Source organism: Phoxinus phoxinus, assembly GCF_949152265.1.
Source record: "Phoxinus phoxinus genome assembly, chromosome: 21".
Taxonomy (NCBI): domain Eukaryota; kingdom Metazoa; phylum Chordata; class Actinopteri; order Cypriniformes; family Leuciscidae; genus Phoxinus; species Phoxinus phoxinus.
In genome coordinates, this window is record NC_136896.1 from 29,333,870 (window position 1) to 29,349,464 (window position 15,595).

The 15,595-nt window shown below is 36.9% G+C and overlaps 2 protein-coding genes across 7 annotated transcripts in view; one reads left to right on the top strand and one right to left on the bottom strand.

The window, feature by feature from the left end:
* Positions 1–225: 225 nt before the first annotated feature.
* Positions 226–15,595, bottom strand: part of arhgap22b (Rho GTPase activating protein 22b) — a 44,505-nt gene continuing 29,135 nt past the window's right edge. The window contains exons 4-10 of one of the 3 annotated variants that reach the window (XM_079596028.1): positions 13,014–13,136; positions 10,268–10,475; positions 10,047–10,179; positions 8,555–8,628; positions 8,350–8,471; positions 5,440–6,304; positions 226–1,477 (exon numbers count right to left, since the gene is read on the bottom strand). In XM_079596028.1, coding sequence (XP_079452154.1) covers positions 1,255–1,477; positions 5,440–6,304; positions 8,350–8,471; positions 8,555–8,628; positions 10,047–10,179; positions 10,268–10,475; positions 13,014–13,136 — 1,748 coding nt within the window. In that variant the 3' untranslated portion in view covers positions 226–1,254. Of the gene's footprint in view, positions 1,478–5,439; positions 6,305–8,349; positions 8,472–8,554; positions 8,629–10,046; positions 10,180–10,267; positions 10,476–12,209; positions 12,612–13,013; positions 13,137–15,595 lie in introns of those variants that run through there. The other 2 variants (XM_079596029.1, XM_079596030.1) reach the window with 2 other exon arrangements.
* LOC306989928 (uncharacterized protein) overlaps positions 12,235–15,595 on the top strand; it is a 92,798-nt gene continuing 89,437 nt past the window's right edge. Inside the window, exon 1 of one of the 4 annotated variants that reach the window (XR_013795774.1) lies at positions 12,235–12,615. The gene's annotated coding sequence lies outside the window, so the exon portion shown is untranslated. The remainder of the gene's footprint in view (positions 12,616–15,595) is intronic. The other 3 variants (XR_013795775.1, XR_013795776.1, XM_079596027.1) reach the window with 3 other exon arrangements.

A 15,595-nucleotide genomic window follows, 5' to 3' on the forward strand; every position in this document is an offset into this window, starting at 1 on the left:
CAACAAACGCTGCCCATAACAGTTGTTTCATGACCAATTAGAAAGTTGCAGGGCAATCGTATGCGGATGTGTCTAACTCCATTTTTAGCACTACCCATACACTGTAAAAAAATAAATAAATTATTCCTTCAACTGTCATTGCCGATTACTTCAAATCTTACTCTGCTGTATAAGCCACACTAGAGGACAAAACCGGCACATAAAGTAGACGATCAGATCGCTTTTACAAGATGTACGTCCTTTTTTCATTTCACAATTTAATTTAGGTCTTTGTGAATAATTACATACCACCACAGTGACACATGGCAACATTTCAGCACAGCACAGAAGACTAATCGTCATGTATGACCGCAGTATAATAGACGAATCATAATGATGTACAACATCTTCACATACTCTAAATATGCATTAAAGACTTTTTGTAAAAGCTGTCGTTCTAGTAATATCCAGATAATACCCAAACCGAAACGTGTTGAGCAGCAGAAAGCACTTTGCTTGAGGGCACAGAGGTGATGTCCAGTTTCTGGGTCTCTTCTTCTTGAGCTTGAACCTGAAACATTCATATTAGCAGCCTGGAAAGTTGACCATTAGGCTACGGCCATCATGCTAATATATAATATGACCTACTATGCAAGAGTTCAGAGAATGAGCCGAGTACATAATCTATGGCACAGTATTTGACCACTCGTTTTAAGAAACATCCACAGAGCATTTCTAGACTTTCTAAGCAGTTAAACAGTGTAAAATAAATTAAAAATGAGCTCAATTGACAAAAAAAGTCACATTTTATAGCTTCTTTTAAACGAAAGTGGCACTTTGACGTCTCAAAATACCACCGAATAAGTGTTCAATGCCAAGATCTGGAGCTATTTTAGTCAAGTATGCTTGCGTTACATTAAGACCTGGACTAAGTCACTGTCCCAATGTCATTATAAGTGATGTTTTTCTGCACCAGTGGTCTGCTCAACGTGCCAAAGCCAACAGATTTGCTTATTAGCATTCAGACTGGGGACCTTGAACATGCAAACAATGCATGATTTCAGGACCGGATTCAGACGTTCCTCAAAGAAGTCGCTTTAAAACGACAGGTGTAAAATGGTTTAATAAATGTAACACGGCTGGAATGGTGGGAGCCTCCTTGAAAAAGTAGAATCATTGATAGAGGAATTTTGCAGACATAAAATTGTCTATATAATTTATGGAGATGCCTGAGACAACATCATCTTGCGTGGTCCTTGTGTTTACTTTTTTGCATTAAATGTCACTGGTGCGGCTCCCAAGAGCCAGATCCCCCAGCGTGGAGAAGAAGTCTTCCATCTCTTTCTCAAGGAGGCGGTTGCGGTTCTCCGCGTCCTCACGGGCCCGCTCAGAGTTCCTCAGTTTGATCTCGAGCATTCGTTTTCTCTTTCTCTCCTGCTCCATCTCTTGCTCAAGCCTCTCCATCTGCGCACACAGGGCTGCACTTGAGTCTTCCAGCCTGTAGAGGGCAGAACACAGGCGTGAGTCAATACAAACATCACCAACAACAGTTTCTTATGCCAGGGGTTTTCACACTGGGGTCGGGGGAAACTCGAGGGCTGCAATTTGAGATTACAGAAAAAATGACTTTAAAAAGTGTATTATAGATCATAGACTGGTCAAATTATTAGGTTTTTTTTATCCTACTGACAGACAAATAACAACACAATTGTATTTTCAAGGTTCGTACATCTAAGACCAATATTGCTTTACTCAAATAAATGAGAAAACACACACACACACACACACACCATTTCACATAATATAGAGATCACAGCACTATTTCGTAGTCAAACAAAGAATATTTGAGTATGGAATTAAATATATAAAATATTTTGGGAACAGATTTTGACTGATATAACCAAATATGATTTTACATTTTAAAATTTGGATGCTCTGACACAGAAACACACACACACACACACACACACACACACACACACACACACACACACACACACACACACACACACACACACACACACCCCTTTGAAATACCTCTGACTGATGCTCAGAAAAGTTTTTTGTAATAATTATGATACAAATCTAATTTATTTTCACTAATTCATTCAAATTGAATTGATCGAGTTAGAAAAGTATACAAAGGCTTCAAAGTTAAAGTGTATTTCTGTAATCCATCACCAAAAATACATTTTAAAAAGTACAAATTCTAGCAATACATATTTTTTTTTAGAGAAATATTATTTGGACAGAATTTATTCCTAAACAATGTTATTATTATTACACAGAAATTATGTCTGTGATTTTTTCAGAGGATCCCCAAATTATATTTATAATATAATTATTTTCTACAGTTTGGTGGAAATAAATATTATCTCTTGGACCCTTGCAAAAGAGTCATATTATTTGCGGGTGCTTGACTTTTTTGTTAATAATTATGCCAAAAAGACAAGATATTTTCATTTGCTTTCCATATCCCTTACAGAAATTAACCATGGTTTTATTATAGTGAAAGTGTAACCATGGTTTTTGGCGGATTGATTAATATTTGATTAACCACGATTTTAAAACTACATTTAATCATTTAGCAGACACTTTTATCCAAAGCAACTTGGGCTACAAAAGAGGAGAGCAATTAAACTAACAATAGACAACAATCTGCAAGTGCTGTGACCCTACCCAGTTTAGTCTAACGCAGGATATGTAATTATTATTTTTAAATAGATATAGAGTAGAAAAGAAAGTGATAGCATTAAAGGATTAGTTCACTTTCAAATAAAAATGTCCTGATAATTTACTCACCCCGATGTCATCCATGATGTCCATATTTTTCTTTCTTCAGTCAAAAAGAAATGAAGGTTTTTGAAGAACACATTCTTGGATTTTTCTCAATATAATGGACTTCAATGGCAACCAACCATTCAAATGTTCAAAGAAGGTTCAAATGCCAGTTTCAATGCAGCTTCAAAGTCTCTATACGATCCCAGCCGAGAAATAAGAGTCTTATCTAGCGAAACGATCAGTCATTTTCTAAAAAAAATTATATATATATATACTTTTTAACCACAAATGCCCGTCTTGTACTATCTCTGAGATGCGCCACGCATTACGTCATCACTTTGGAAAGGTCACGAAAAAAATAATAATAATAAAACAAAGATGTCGGACGATTTTGAAGTTGGAGGAAAAATGAGATGGAGTTTTCCGCCCTTCTCTACCTTTTTGAACCGGAGTACACAGACAAATAACTTAGATAGATGACGTGACGCGTGACCTTTTGGATAAGACCCTTATTTCTCGGCTGGGATCGTGTAGAGCAGGGATAGGCAACTTCGGTCCTGGAGGGGCACTGTCCTGCAGAGTTTAGCTCCAACCCTAATTAAACACACCTGAACAAGGCAATCAATGTTTTCAGGATTACTAGAATAGATACAGGCAGGTGAGTTATCAACTCCAGGGGCCTCATTTATAAAACTGTGCGTAGGAACCTTACTAAAAGTATACGTACGCACAAAAGCCAAAAATGGCGTACGAAAAAAAAAATCTGATTTATAAAACCGTGCGTATGCACACCTGCACGCAATTTTCACTTTATAAATCACAGCCTACCTGATAATTTGCGCACGCAAAAAAAAATTAATTTACCGCCCTTTCTCCGCCCACATTCAACCATATATACACAATGCAAATTACCTCATTAGCCATGCATATATTAAAGGAGCAAGGAAATTTGTGTTTTCAGCGATCAGATTTAATCATTTACTCCTTATCACATTAATCACATAATGAGTGATAGGCCTACATCCATTTAAGAATGGAAGTGAAAGAAATTAAATTTACGTACTTTCAGCATATAGTTCCTTTTATGTCTTTAAACTAAACATGCATGTATGTATCTTTAGGACTCATAATGGTGATTTAATGTTATTATGTTGGCTTGAGAAAGCCAACTTACTGAAATCCTATGTAAACTTATTATTATTATTATTATTCTTTTTCTTATTCTTCTGACCCAAACATTTTCAACTGTAACTCCTCCTAGAGCTTTAAACTCCAAACTTGGGTCAGACCTTCAGACTGTTCTGACTTGGTGTGATAGAATAAATCTTTTCAAACTGATTTGACTTTCAGTTTTCTTAAAAATTAATATTAAAAATCATAAAAATCTAATAGAGTTACATTGCAGAGTGCTCAAATTGAGCCAAGACTATGGTGGGCCATTAGTGTACAAGCCAAAAACGCAAATCTAAACTCCCTGAAGTCCTAGACTCAATTAAACTACCATTCTAAATCTATCTATCTATCTATCTATCTATCTATCTATCTATCTATCTATCTATCTATCTATCTATCTATCTATCTATCTATCTATCTATCTATCTATCTTTCAAACTAACTTATCTTTCTTTCTTACTAATCTATCTATCTTTCAAACTAACTAACTAACTAACTAACTAACTAACTAACTAACTAACTAACTAACTAACTAACTAACTAACTAACTAACTAACTTATCTATCTTTCTTACTAATCTACTTTAAACATCAAACTACTCTAAACTTCTTCAAACTCTCTGGTCCGGCTTTCTCAAGCCAACTTAAAGTTTGTCTCCCTCAAACTTTTTTTTCTAGTTTGTATTTTTTGTTGTAACCGGGACCTATGAGCAACTTAATTTTGCCATTTTGCAAAGGGTTAATTCCCTTTATCCGCAGTCAGTTCCTCAACTCACCATCAGTGTCGCCAAACTGCTTTGTCTTCAAAATGTGCGTACGCATGGGTCAGAGTTTGCGTGGAGGTGCGCATATTTTCACGTCAAGTTTTTCTTTATAAATCCCACCTTTTGCACAGGAACTGCCATACGCATGTTTTCAGCCCCGTTTTGTGCGTACGCAAGCTTTATAAATGAGGCCACAGGACCGGAGTTGCCTATCCTTGGTGTCGAGACTTTGAAGCTGCATTGAGACGTACATATGAACCTTCTTTGAACATTTGAATGGTTGGTTGCCATTGAAGTCCATTACATGGAGAAAAATCCTGGAATGTTTTCCTCAAAAACCTTAATTTCTTTTCGACTGAAAAAAGAAAGACATGGACATCTTGGATGACATCGGGGTGAGTAAATTATCAGGAATTTTTTATTTGAAAGTGAACTAATCCTTTAATGGATCAAGTGTTGCCGAAAAATATCCGTTTCAGCCGTTTCTTGAAAATACCATTTCTTTAAAATACTAATACCATGGTTAAACTGGTTAGTGTAGCAAAGCCATAGTTCATTTGTTGTTATTGCTAACCACAATAACCATGTTTTTGTTTTGTTTTATTTTTAGTAAAACCACGGTTCATTTCCATTAAGGGATGTTTGAGAAACACAAATCTGACCTTCTCTTTTCCCTAATCTAGTCCCTGTATTTTTAAACAAGTCGAACCATCCTCATGGCATTTAAGAAACTGCAGCCTTACTTTTTAATTCTAGATTCATAAGTGTGTTTCTGCTTCCTCAGCTCTTCTTTCAGCTCTGCCACGACGCTGACCAGAGATGAGGGGCTTTCGTCTGCGTCTTCGTCCACAACTCGGATGACCGGTGGCGCGTTCCCACTATCGCTGCAGAACACAACGCTCACACGGTTCTCCTCGACGTCCTCGTGTTCATTGTGCTTCTCTTCCTCCTCGGCTCGTTCCTCCTGAGCGCTCGGCCCGTCTTCGGCCCCTAACGGCTCGCCTCCGGAGTCCGGGACCGAGATCTCACACGATGAGCTGGACCAAGGCGTGCTGTCCATACTCAACACGCTGCCCAGACTTGAAGAAGATGTGACGTTATCATAGGTTGACAGTCTCTGAGAGGAGCCTGAATCTCGGGAGCGTTCTCCGGAGCGTTCTCCGGATGAGGTGCGTCGGTGTCCCCGGAGCGAAGAAAGCCCGTTCATGAGCCAGTTCCCGCTGGAGCCCGTGGTCACGTCCACCGCAGAGACTTTAGCGGACTGTGGCCGGGGAGAGGAGCCTTTAAAGGTGTACTTCCACCCTGGAAGAGTCTTAACCTGCTTACTAGGGCTGAGGGCCGTCTCTCCTTTTCCCTGAGGCACAGACTTCGAGGTGCACACGGCATCCACAGGTGAGGCACTGCTACTGGTCGGGTCATTCTTGGCTGTGGGTGGACAGGTTTGGAGATCCTCCTCAGAGATCCAGTCAACCAGGTTGGACTGCTGATGTTGCTGGCTTTGGTCCTTTACCTCCATCTGGTCCTGTGATGTTTCAGAGTCTTTTTCAGTGTACAGGTGATCATGCTTGCTAATGAGTAACGTCATGAGATGCTGAACGAGGGAGGTGCCTGTAAAACACATATGCAAAGGTAATCCATCAGCCTCATATAAGTCATATACCCTGATGTACTTCCTACATCGGGATGCACATTTTAGTTACAGATTTAAAGTCCCCCTGTGGTGAAAATGTTTGTTGAATGTGTTGACACATAATGTTGTTTATGTGTCTATGTGGTGTTTTTAATATGCTTTAAGACAAACCATGTGTAAAATTCATAAGTTGACAGCATTGCTGAGTAATTTCTGCTTAAAACTGCAGTGAACCAAAGACAGTCTCAAAAACACGGTTTGAAATCGCTGGTGTTTCTGACGTCACACACTACCTTGTAACCAATCAGATCAACGTGTGTCCGTCAACCAGTGGATCTCTGAGCTGAGAGAGTGGAGGCGGGGTTCATTTGCATATTCATAGAACCGCGTATACTTAATGAGGCAAGGGTGTAAAGTTACATTCAAGCTATTTTAAGGCATGAAGACTACAGGGGGTCGGGACTTTAAAGTAAATGTACAGTATTTCATTAACTGATATAATGTTAATATACCAACCTATTGAAGTACTAATATCTGTTTTTTGTACCATTGTAATACACTGACAATCACCAAAAACTGGTGGTGATGAGAAATATACATGATGAATCAAAGCTTATCACAAGCATCTTTTCCACAAGCTGAGAATATCAATTCTAGTACCGGTATATAAAATCTGCACAGTGACATTCACACAAACACTAAACACCATCCTGGTAACGCACACGACACCAAAGTTATGCAATAAACATTAATTTAACAAAATTAGATGTAAAATTGAAACCCTAATGTACATAACTGGTAAGACAAACTTAGAAGAAAAGGTTATTTCAACAAAAATATATCAAGTGTTAAGTGTCACGCAGGGAATCATGTTCTTTTTTAATTCCAAAACTGTAAATTTACCAGTATTTTACTGTAAACTTAAATTACATTAAACTCATTTTAAAAATTAGTTGAATCTTGTATAACTTATTTTTTTTCATTTTGATACTGTAAGTTAAAGCAATGGAAACACTTGTCATAACTTATTGATCATATAATGTTTTGACAGTATATTACAGTTCTTTACCGTAGATAGTAATGAAACTTATTGTTAACCAGTTAACAGATTTTACTGTACCATTTTTAGTCTTTTACTGTTAAAATAACAATCATTTTAGACTTAAAAAAATTGGTGTAGAAACAATTTTCACTCAGAAATTGCTAGTAAATTGCACAAATAATTATAAAGTAACACAATGAATTAAATGTGAAGTTTTGAAGTAGAAGACCGAAATAGCATTTTTTCTTTTTTTTTGTAAAACGTACTTTGGTAATCTGTTTAATTTACAATATGGTTAGTTTGCTTATTCTCTGCTTATTTTCATTGCATCGTTTGTTCTTAAGGCTCGAGCTCTCTGTAAACATGTAGTTGCACATTATAACATTAACCATATTTTCAGAAAAATAAGTCGCACCTGACTATAAGTCGCAGAGTCGTAATTGCATTGTTGAGAGAAACTAAATTGTATTATTACATTCTGATTTTTTTTTTAATATTGCTAAATAAAATACAAAATGTTTACAAACATTATTAACATGTACTCCATAACAGCTCCTTTAAATTTAACGGCATTCATAACAGAACATGAATGAAATGAAAAATATCATATAAACAACATTTATTATTATACATTTATTATAAATCCTACTTTTAATCCAAAAAGAAGTAATAATTACCTGTAGTATATTTAAATGCGCAAATAATAATAATGACTGTATCTAAAATAAACAAAAGGAGCAATAAATAAATACTTATAAAAAAAAATTAGTGTGTGTGTGATCTATTTCTGGATATATATTTATATATTATGTTTACAAGTGGGGTATGGTACATGCTCAAATATTTAGTAGTGCATATTATAATTGCATTTATGTCACGGTACGTTTTAGGCATAGCTGGTGCAACCATCCAACAGGTGTCCAGTTTTGAAGTGTGTCTAGTTTTACAAACTAATTGGTTTGAAATTCGATAAGAGCTTACCTTCCATAATAGCTACTGGATCCTCCATTTTAGGACGAAGGATATTTGGTCCAAACACGGTGGCCAAGTTCTGCACACCCATTTTGTTTTCATTTGAGTGAGACTGCACCTCATCCAGAAATCTATAAAAATGAAGATCACGTTGAGCACTGAACCATGAAAAGGACTGACAAGAATGTGTCTAAAACGATTATGTTGGACCTACTTGCATATATATTTCAGAAGGTTGTAATTGGCAGCTGGAAGCGTAGTCACTAGCTTCCCTAATTCTTGTATTCCCTGTGGAAACATAAAATCACTGAAGCGACCACAACATCAAATCAAGTGAATATATGATGGAACTGGTCTTTAAACCTCAAAAACACAGATCCATGCTTCTAGCATTATCATTAACGGAGAGATAGTTGAGAGAGTAGAGCGTTTCAAATATCTTGGCATTATTTTGGATCAAAATCTCAATTTCAACCAGCAGACTTTAGGGGTTTACAAATGCTGTCAACAAAGACTGACAGCTATTCGTAAACTTAGGCACTTGTCTTCTGGCCGTAGGTATAGGTTACCACAGTGTAGAAAGGCCAAGTTTAGTAAGAGTTTTGTTCCTGTATCTATACAAGCTCTAAATACATAGGAAATCGGCCATTGATACGTCAGGTATGCTCTCTTGTTTTTTGTATTTTTTTGTATATGTTTATATAGTCATGTTCTTAATATGCTATGTGTGTTTGTATTATGTACGCATCTATTGTGGAAACAAATTTCCTCTCGAGGAGAAATAAAAATCTATCTATCATCTTTTCACATTTCACGAAAATTATGCTTTTCTAAAAATCAAGTGTTTGAAACTTTGATAATATGTATAATGTAATTAAACTTCTGAATCTGTGCATCGCATCGTGTCAGCTGGGAAATATGTAGGAGGAATATTGGCTAGCAAACTGCATACTGACTGTAACAGCTTTCTGTTTTATGAGCACACAAACATACTTTTTGACAAAACTGCAGAAATAATTGTCAACAGCTCAATACAAAACTAATTCTATAAGCAACGAAGAGCAGCCCTATTCATTCATATGGTAATGTTCCAACATAGCAATTTTTGTTGTTACTATTAACATTTTCTTAATGTTATATAGTTGGTTCAAGGGGTTAGTTTGACCAATTTGATGTTTGCAACCCTTAAAATATGTTTAATTAAAAAAAAAATATATTTTTTAACATTATTCATAGACATATGTGACCACAAAATCAGTCACAAGTCGCACGGGTATATCTGTGGCAATAGCCAACAATACATTGTATGGGTCAAAATTCTGCCAAGAATCATTAGGATATTAAATAAAGATCATGTTCCTTGAAGATATTTAGTAAATTTCCAACTGTAAATGTATAAAATATTTATTTTTGTGAGAGAACACATATAATTCAAATAGTTGTATCTCTGCATAAAATTGTCCTATCCTAACAAACCATACATCAATGGAAAGCCACCAGTATTCAGCTTTCAGATGACATCTCAATGTTTTTTATTTTATTGACCCATGTGACTGGTTTTGTGGTCCAGGTTCACATTTGTGGAAAATGTACTAGTTAAAGACACACTTGGATCATGTAGGTGTTTTCAAATACATCTAAATGTTGTTCCTTTAAGGTTACTTCTCTACATTTCATACATGTTCAGATATTGTTGATTCACTAACCTCCTCCTCATCTTTGGCCAGGAGCTGAGCACAAGTGAGGAAATCCTCATACTTGCAGAAGGGAACGACTGGCTCGGGCAGCTCCCTGAGATACAGCTTCAGCAGGGAAGCCACAGTGTGGACATCAGTGTTACTATAGAGGACAATTATAGGGTTAGTACCAACAGTTGGAGAGGGTTAATTGGTGGTTCCATGTCTTTGCTTGGGGTAGTTGGTGGTACCTGTCAAACTGAGGTTTATCTCCGCAGTCAAAGGCCTCCTGAAGGTCCTTGACGAGGTTGGCTTGTCCTGGCATCCGGAACAGTCCTTCTTCATCAAGCCCCTGTTCCCTAATGAAATCCACACACTGCTCCACCAAGAGAGGGGCGAGACGAGGACCAAACTTCCTTTCATACTGTACGGTGTCCTCTAAACGCTGCCCAAATATGCCTGTAGAGATGAATCAGTTATTTTTTTTAAACTACAGATTCTTATACTGTACATAAGCAGTCAAGAAAGACTATGGCATTTACTCTACTCTTGGTTCTTTAGATTAGTACAATGTTCTTCACACTAAAAAAATGTTGGTTCATTTTTTGTTTTCTAGGTTCACTGAAAGGTTATTTGGGGAAACAAATGTTTCATCAATGCACAATCCTTTTCCATTGCACAAAAGGTTCTTTATAGTGAAAAAATAAATAAATACTGATTTCACTGAAATGTTCTTTGGTACGGAGCTCCTTAAAGGAGAACTCCGGTCAATTTTAACATTGAGCTCAATTTTTAGTAAATTTGGAGTGCTGTCAATACAGAGAACAACGACAAAAATCGGTGTTGCCTACACTGTGTTATCCTATTTTTAAAATTTACACCCTATTGACTTGAATGGGGCAAGTTTTAAACTTAACCAGTTCTTAGTCTTATCATCCTTGATGTGTCATTACAAGTGCCCAGCCATGTTGAGTGATTCCTTCAGAGTGAACACGAGTGAATCTGACTGCAGTAGATGTGAAAGATATTAATAAAAATGATGTTAATTCAGCCAGCGCAAATACCTGTATTTAGTTCCTGTTTTCGGTGGAAGTCCAAAGTAGTCGATTGTCGAGTTCACGCGCATTGGTTTAGTTACTATGATCACGCGCGTGAACTCGACAATCGACTACTTTGGACTTCCACCGAAAACAGGAACTAAATACAGGTATTTGCGCTGGCTGAATTAACATCATTTTTATTCATATCTTTCACATCTACTGCAGTCAGATTCACTCGTGTTCACTTTGACACATCAAAGATGTTAAGAGGATAAAAGCAGGTTTAAAACTTGCCCCATTCAAGTCAATAGGGTGCAAATTTTAAAAATAGGATAACACAGTGTAGGCAACACCGATTTTTGTCGTTGTTCTCTGTATTGACAGCACTCCAAATTTACTAAAAATTGAGCTCAATGTTAAAATTGACCGGAGTTCTCCTTTAAGGGACATGGTAAAGAAAAGAAAAAAATATGATGGGAGAAAAAATAATTTGGCAATGCTTTTGCGCTCCCCTAAGAAACTTTGTGTTCTCTCGCAAAACTTTTGAGTGAATGCAAAGTTTCTGGGGGGAACGAGAGAACGCAAAAGCATTGCCAAATAATTTTTCCTCCCATCTTATATATTTTCTTCTTCACCAATCACCATGTCCGTCCTTTGGGGAACCCAACACAACTAGCCTATGGTATCACTGCACAAAACCTTTATAACACTTTATTTTTTACCCCCATCCCTCCCCCCAATTATGCTTCCTAAATGATCTACCTTACATGCTTAATTTAAGCATGTAAGGTAGGTAATTCAGGTAATCATAATTGTACATATCGGGAAAAAACATAGTAGCCTATTTACCAAGTAATCGGCCAGGATGGATTTTTCAATAGCAGACCCCGATATTGACAACTAAAGAGCTAATTTACATAGTGTAGAATAATAGGCAAGCTAAGCTGAAATGCAACAATATTTTTTACAAAATATTTGCTTGAAATCCACTACAAATATATATTAGGCTATATATTTTGTTATATTTTAATTATACTACCAAAACATTATAGTAGTAGGCTACTACTACATGCAGAGTAGGCTATGGTAGTAAAAATCATTCTGTAGTTACTGATCACGTGACTTTCTTCGTGCCGTTTCACTCTTACCACACCTGCAGTTTTTTGATTGACAGCTTTACTCCAAACGACAGGACAGCAGCGAGAAGATTCGCAATTACAGTGGCCATCGACGTATTTCGAAGAACGTGAAGTACAAAGAAACAATCGTTTTTCACGTATATATTCTCTTTCCATCGATGTCCTGTCAGCGCATCCTGTGATCCGGGTTCTCTGAGGTAACGTTAAATCTTCTTGTTTGAGGCAGAAAGTCGCGCGAACTATTGATGCGTTTACTAACGACAAGAAAACCACACAGAAAGAATGTTTTGATGTGGATATAGTTCTTAAATTAGTCTTAAGCTGAATTATATCAATCCAAACTAAATAAAAAAGCACGTTTAGCGTCAGTTTGGTTGACGCGAGACACTTGGAAACGTTCCCGCCGTTTTCGAGACCACGGTAAGAAAAATTACTCTTTCGTATTATTGTATGTCAAAAGATAACATCATCATGTTGTACAAGCTTTTACTGTTCAAGCTGCTGGAGACACGTTGCCACATTGTCTCTAACTCCGAGAGCAGATATCTTGGACTTGCTTACATTACTTGTTTGAACTTTCTATTAATAACAGGGCCTTGTAATTGAATCTCTGGATAGTGAGGGATCCTACTCTGCTCAGTGATATTTTTGTGAGCATGTCCTGGCCATCATACATAGCCTATCGTTAACATGTACAATAAATATCAAATGGCATAGTATTAACTTTTTCCCCCCCAGGTAGCAATACAGTAACGTTATATGTTATTTAGTGTGTGGCTTATATTGGTAGCTGTGGTTGTGGTCCACCTGGTATTTACCTCCTCCAAATGGAGCCCATATGACCCGTCTGATGGCCTTCACCCAGTCGTCCATGTCACTTTGGGAGTTGGCCATGAGCAGAAAAGACTCATGGCTCATCGCAGCCTTGTCTTTCTCACCAGCTGAGACAGAAATCAAGAGAGGCAATCTGTGAGATGATGGTAGGGGAGAGCCGAGACTTCGGTATAAATATAAAATTTACTTTGAACGGCGGTTGTGCTTTGTTGGTTGGGGTGGGACGGATGAAACGTAACAGTTTAAACGGCAACTATTCATCTAATGCTTGTTTTATGAACAATACCTGACAAGTAACGTATGTACATATTGTTACAAACATATTTTGTCATTTATTTTCATTTAAAGGTTCATTTGAACCATTTTTGTTCTATCGCCCAATAAACATAGGCGATAAGCCTTGCACATTTTGTGTAATCTTTCTAATAGGCTATTTTGATGAAGACAGACAAATCTGTTTACAATTAATTTTCTTACATTTCTTCCTTGAGTCATATTGAGTGTTTGCTAGTTAAATAGCCTTCACAGCGGTTATCCTGTGACCAGTGACCAGGTTTAACTGGCAGGAGGCACTGTTTCATCCGTCCGGACAGCGCCTCCTGCCAGTTAAACCTGATTGCCCTTAAACTAAAAAACTCTGATATTGCACACTTAAGGGTGTGTTGCAGTACTAATACACCTGCCGTATTATCATTACAATGGCGCATGAAACAATAAATATAACTTGTCAGTCAAAAAAAAGTACCGCATGAAATAATTCACTAACTGCACTCAAAAACAGCTTTCCGGCTTTAACTCCACAACAGCATGACGTAAAGAAGAAATGTTTTCGCGGGTCTGGTAGGCATTGCGTGTTGTACGTGCTGACGAAATTTGACGTACATGACGTGAGTGGTTTTCAAGGAAATCTTAATGTTTCATCCGTCCCGCGTTTCAATTGTCCCAGCTCTCCCCTATTACCTGTTTTTTCACTGTTTATTACTCAAAGATTCATATTGAAATAGACTTTATTGTCCCTGATATAGGGAAATTTGTAATGGACTCCATAGCCAGCATTTCACCAACACCTGATACATCTAGAAATTAAACAAAATATTCATACACGTCATACACATAAAAAAATAAAAAATAGACTTCACTAATTCATGTTACCGGTCAAAATCAATTGATACCGGTACAAAAGAGTTTTTTAACCTCTTCCATTTATAACGGAGAGGTAAGAGTTCATAAGAGTGGTAGAGTACATGAGATGGGTCGCTTAAAATCCTTTTTGCCTCATTTAATGTGCATTGCTCATACAGAGTCTGACTCTGAAAACTAGGATAATCTTTCAGTCCAATCATTTTCATCGAAGTTGGAACAATAGATATTATCTTTGATTTGATTTTACAGAAAGATCACCGTACCAAGTAGACAGAGCATATCTGATCACACTTTCTACTAGTACAGACTGATAAAAAAGGAACATAATTTTCCTATCAACTCCATAAAACCACAGTGTTCGTAAAAAATACAATCTCTGGTGGAGTCTTTTACACACCCAATTAACATGCTTGTCCCACGTATATATTTGTCTATATGCACTCCTAGGCACTCTAAAAAATGCTGGGTTGTTTCAACCCACATTTTGGTCAATTATGGACAAACCCAGCCATTGGGTTAAATGAGTAAATACAATTTTTAACCACATGTTTGGGTTTGTCCACATTTGACCCAAAATTGGGTTGAAACAACTTGGGTTGAAACAACTTCTTGTCAATTTAAAATTAGTGTTCATGTAAAATAAATTCAGCATAAGGTATATTTACTGCAAAAGGCTATTTAAATATTCTTAAACATGGCTGTTATAGCTTGCAACCACGATTATTTGCCCAGATAAAAATAGAATATGAGTTTCTATAAGCAACATTCATTAGATAGTGCTGCTGTAAATATTTTAGTTTGAAATTATAAATGGAAGTGTATATTTATTTATGTGCTGTAAGTGGTTATGATTTTGTTTCCCCCATTTTCAGTCACTTTTTAGCAAGTTTTTTTTTTAAGGGTAATACATTTTATGTATCTCTTATTATTAGTAAATGTAATGTACAGTAGCAGTAAGATATATTTCAGTAGTACTTCAAGTCTTTAGCATCAAGCTGTCCATCATTGGCATGAGCAGTTGAACACTTCACAAAAATCATAATAACTTAAAGCAGAACTAGAAAGAAAGAACCAAATACAGATGCTTTGCAACAGTAAAGGATAAAAAGTAGAACAACCTCTATAATGGCTTCAGTTCATATCTTAACAATGATAAAGGGAAACTTATTATTATTCTGCCAGCCAGACAAAATGACTGAAGGAATAAGTCACGAGACGATAAGTGTTCACAGCAGACTCGACTGAACTGCTAAACAAAGTACTGATGCAATTAAGATAAACAAGACAATCAGAGACCCAGCGAGACCTCTGAGGCTAACGCTCTCACACAGAGTGGACGGCATAATGAGGAGGACCCCTCATTTCTCACCATGGTGTGGCATTTTGTTTAGCATTCATGTCTCTTTAGGAAGTGTCAGAATGT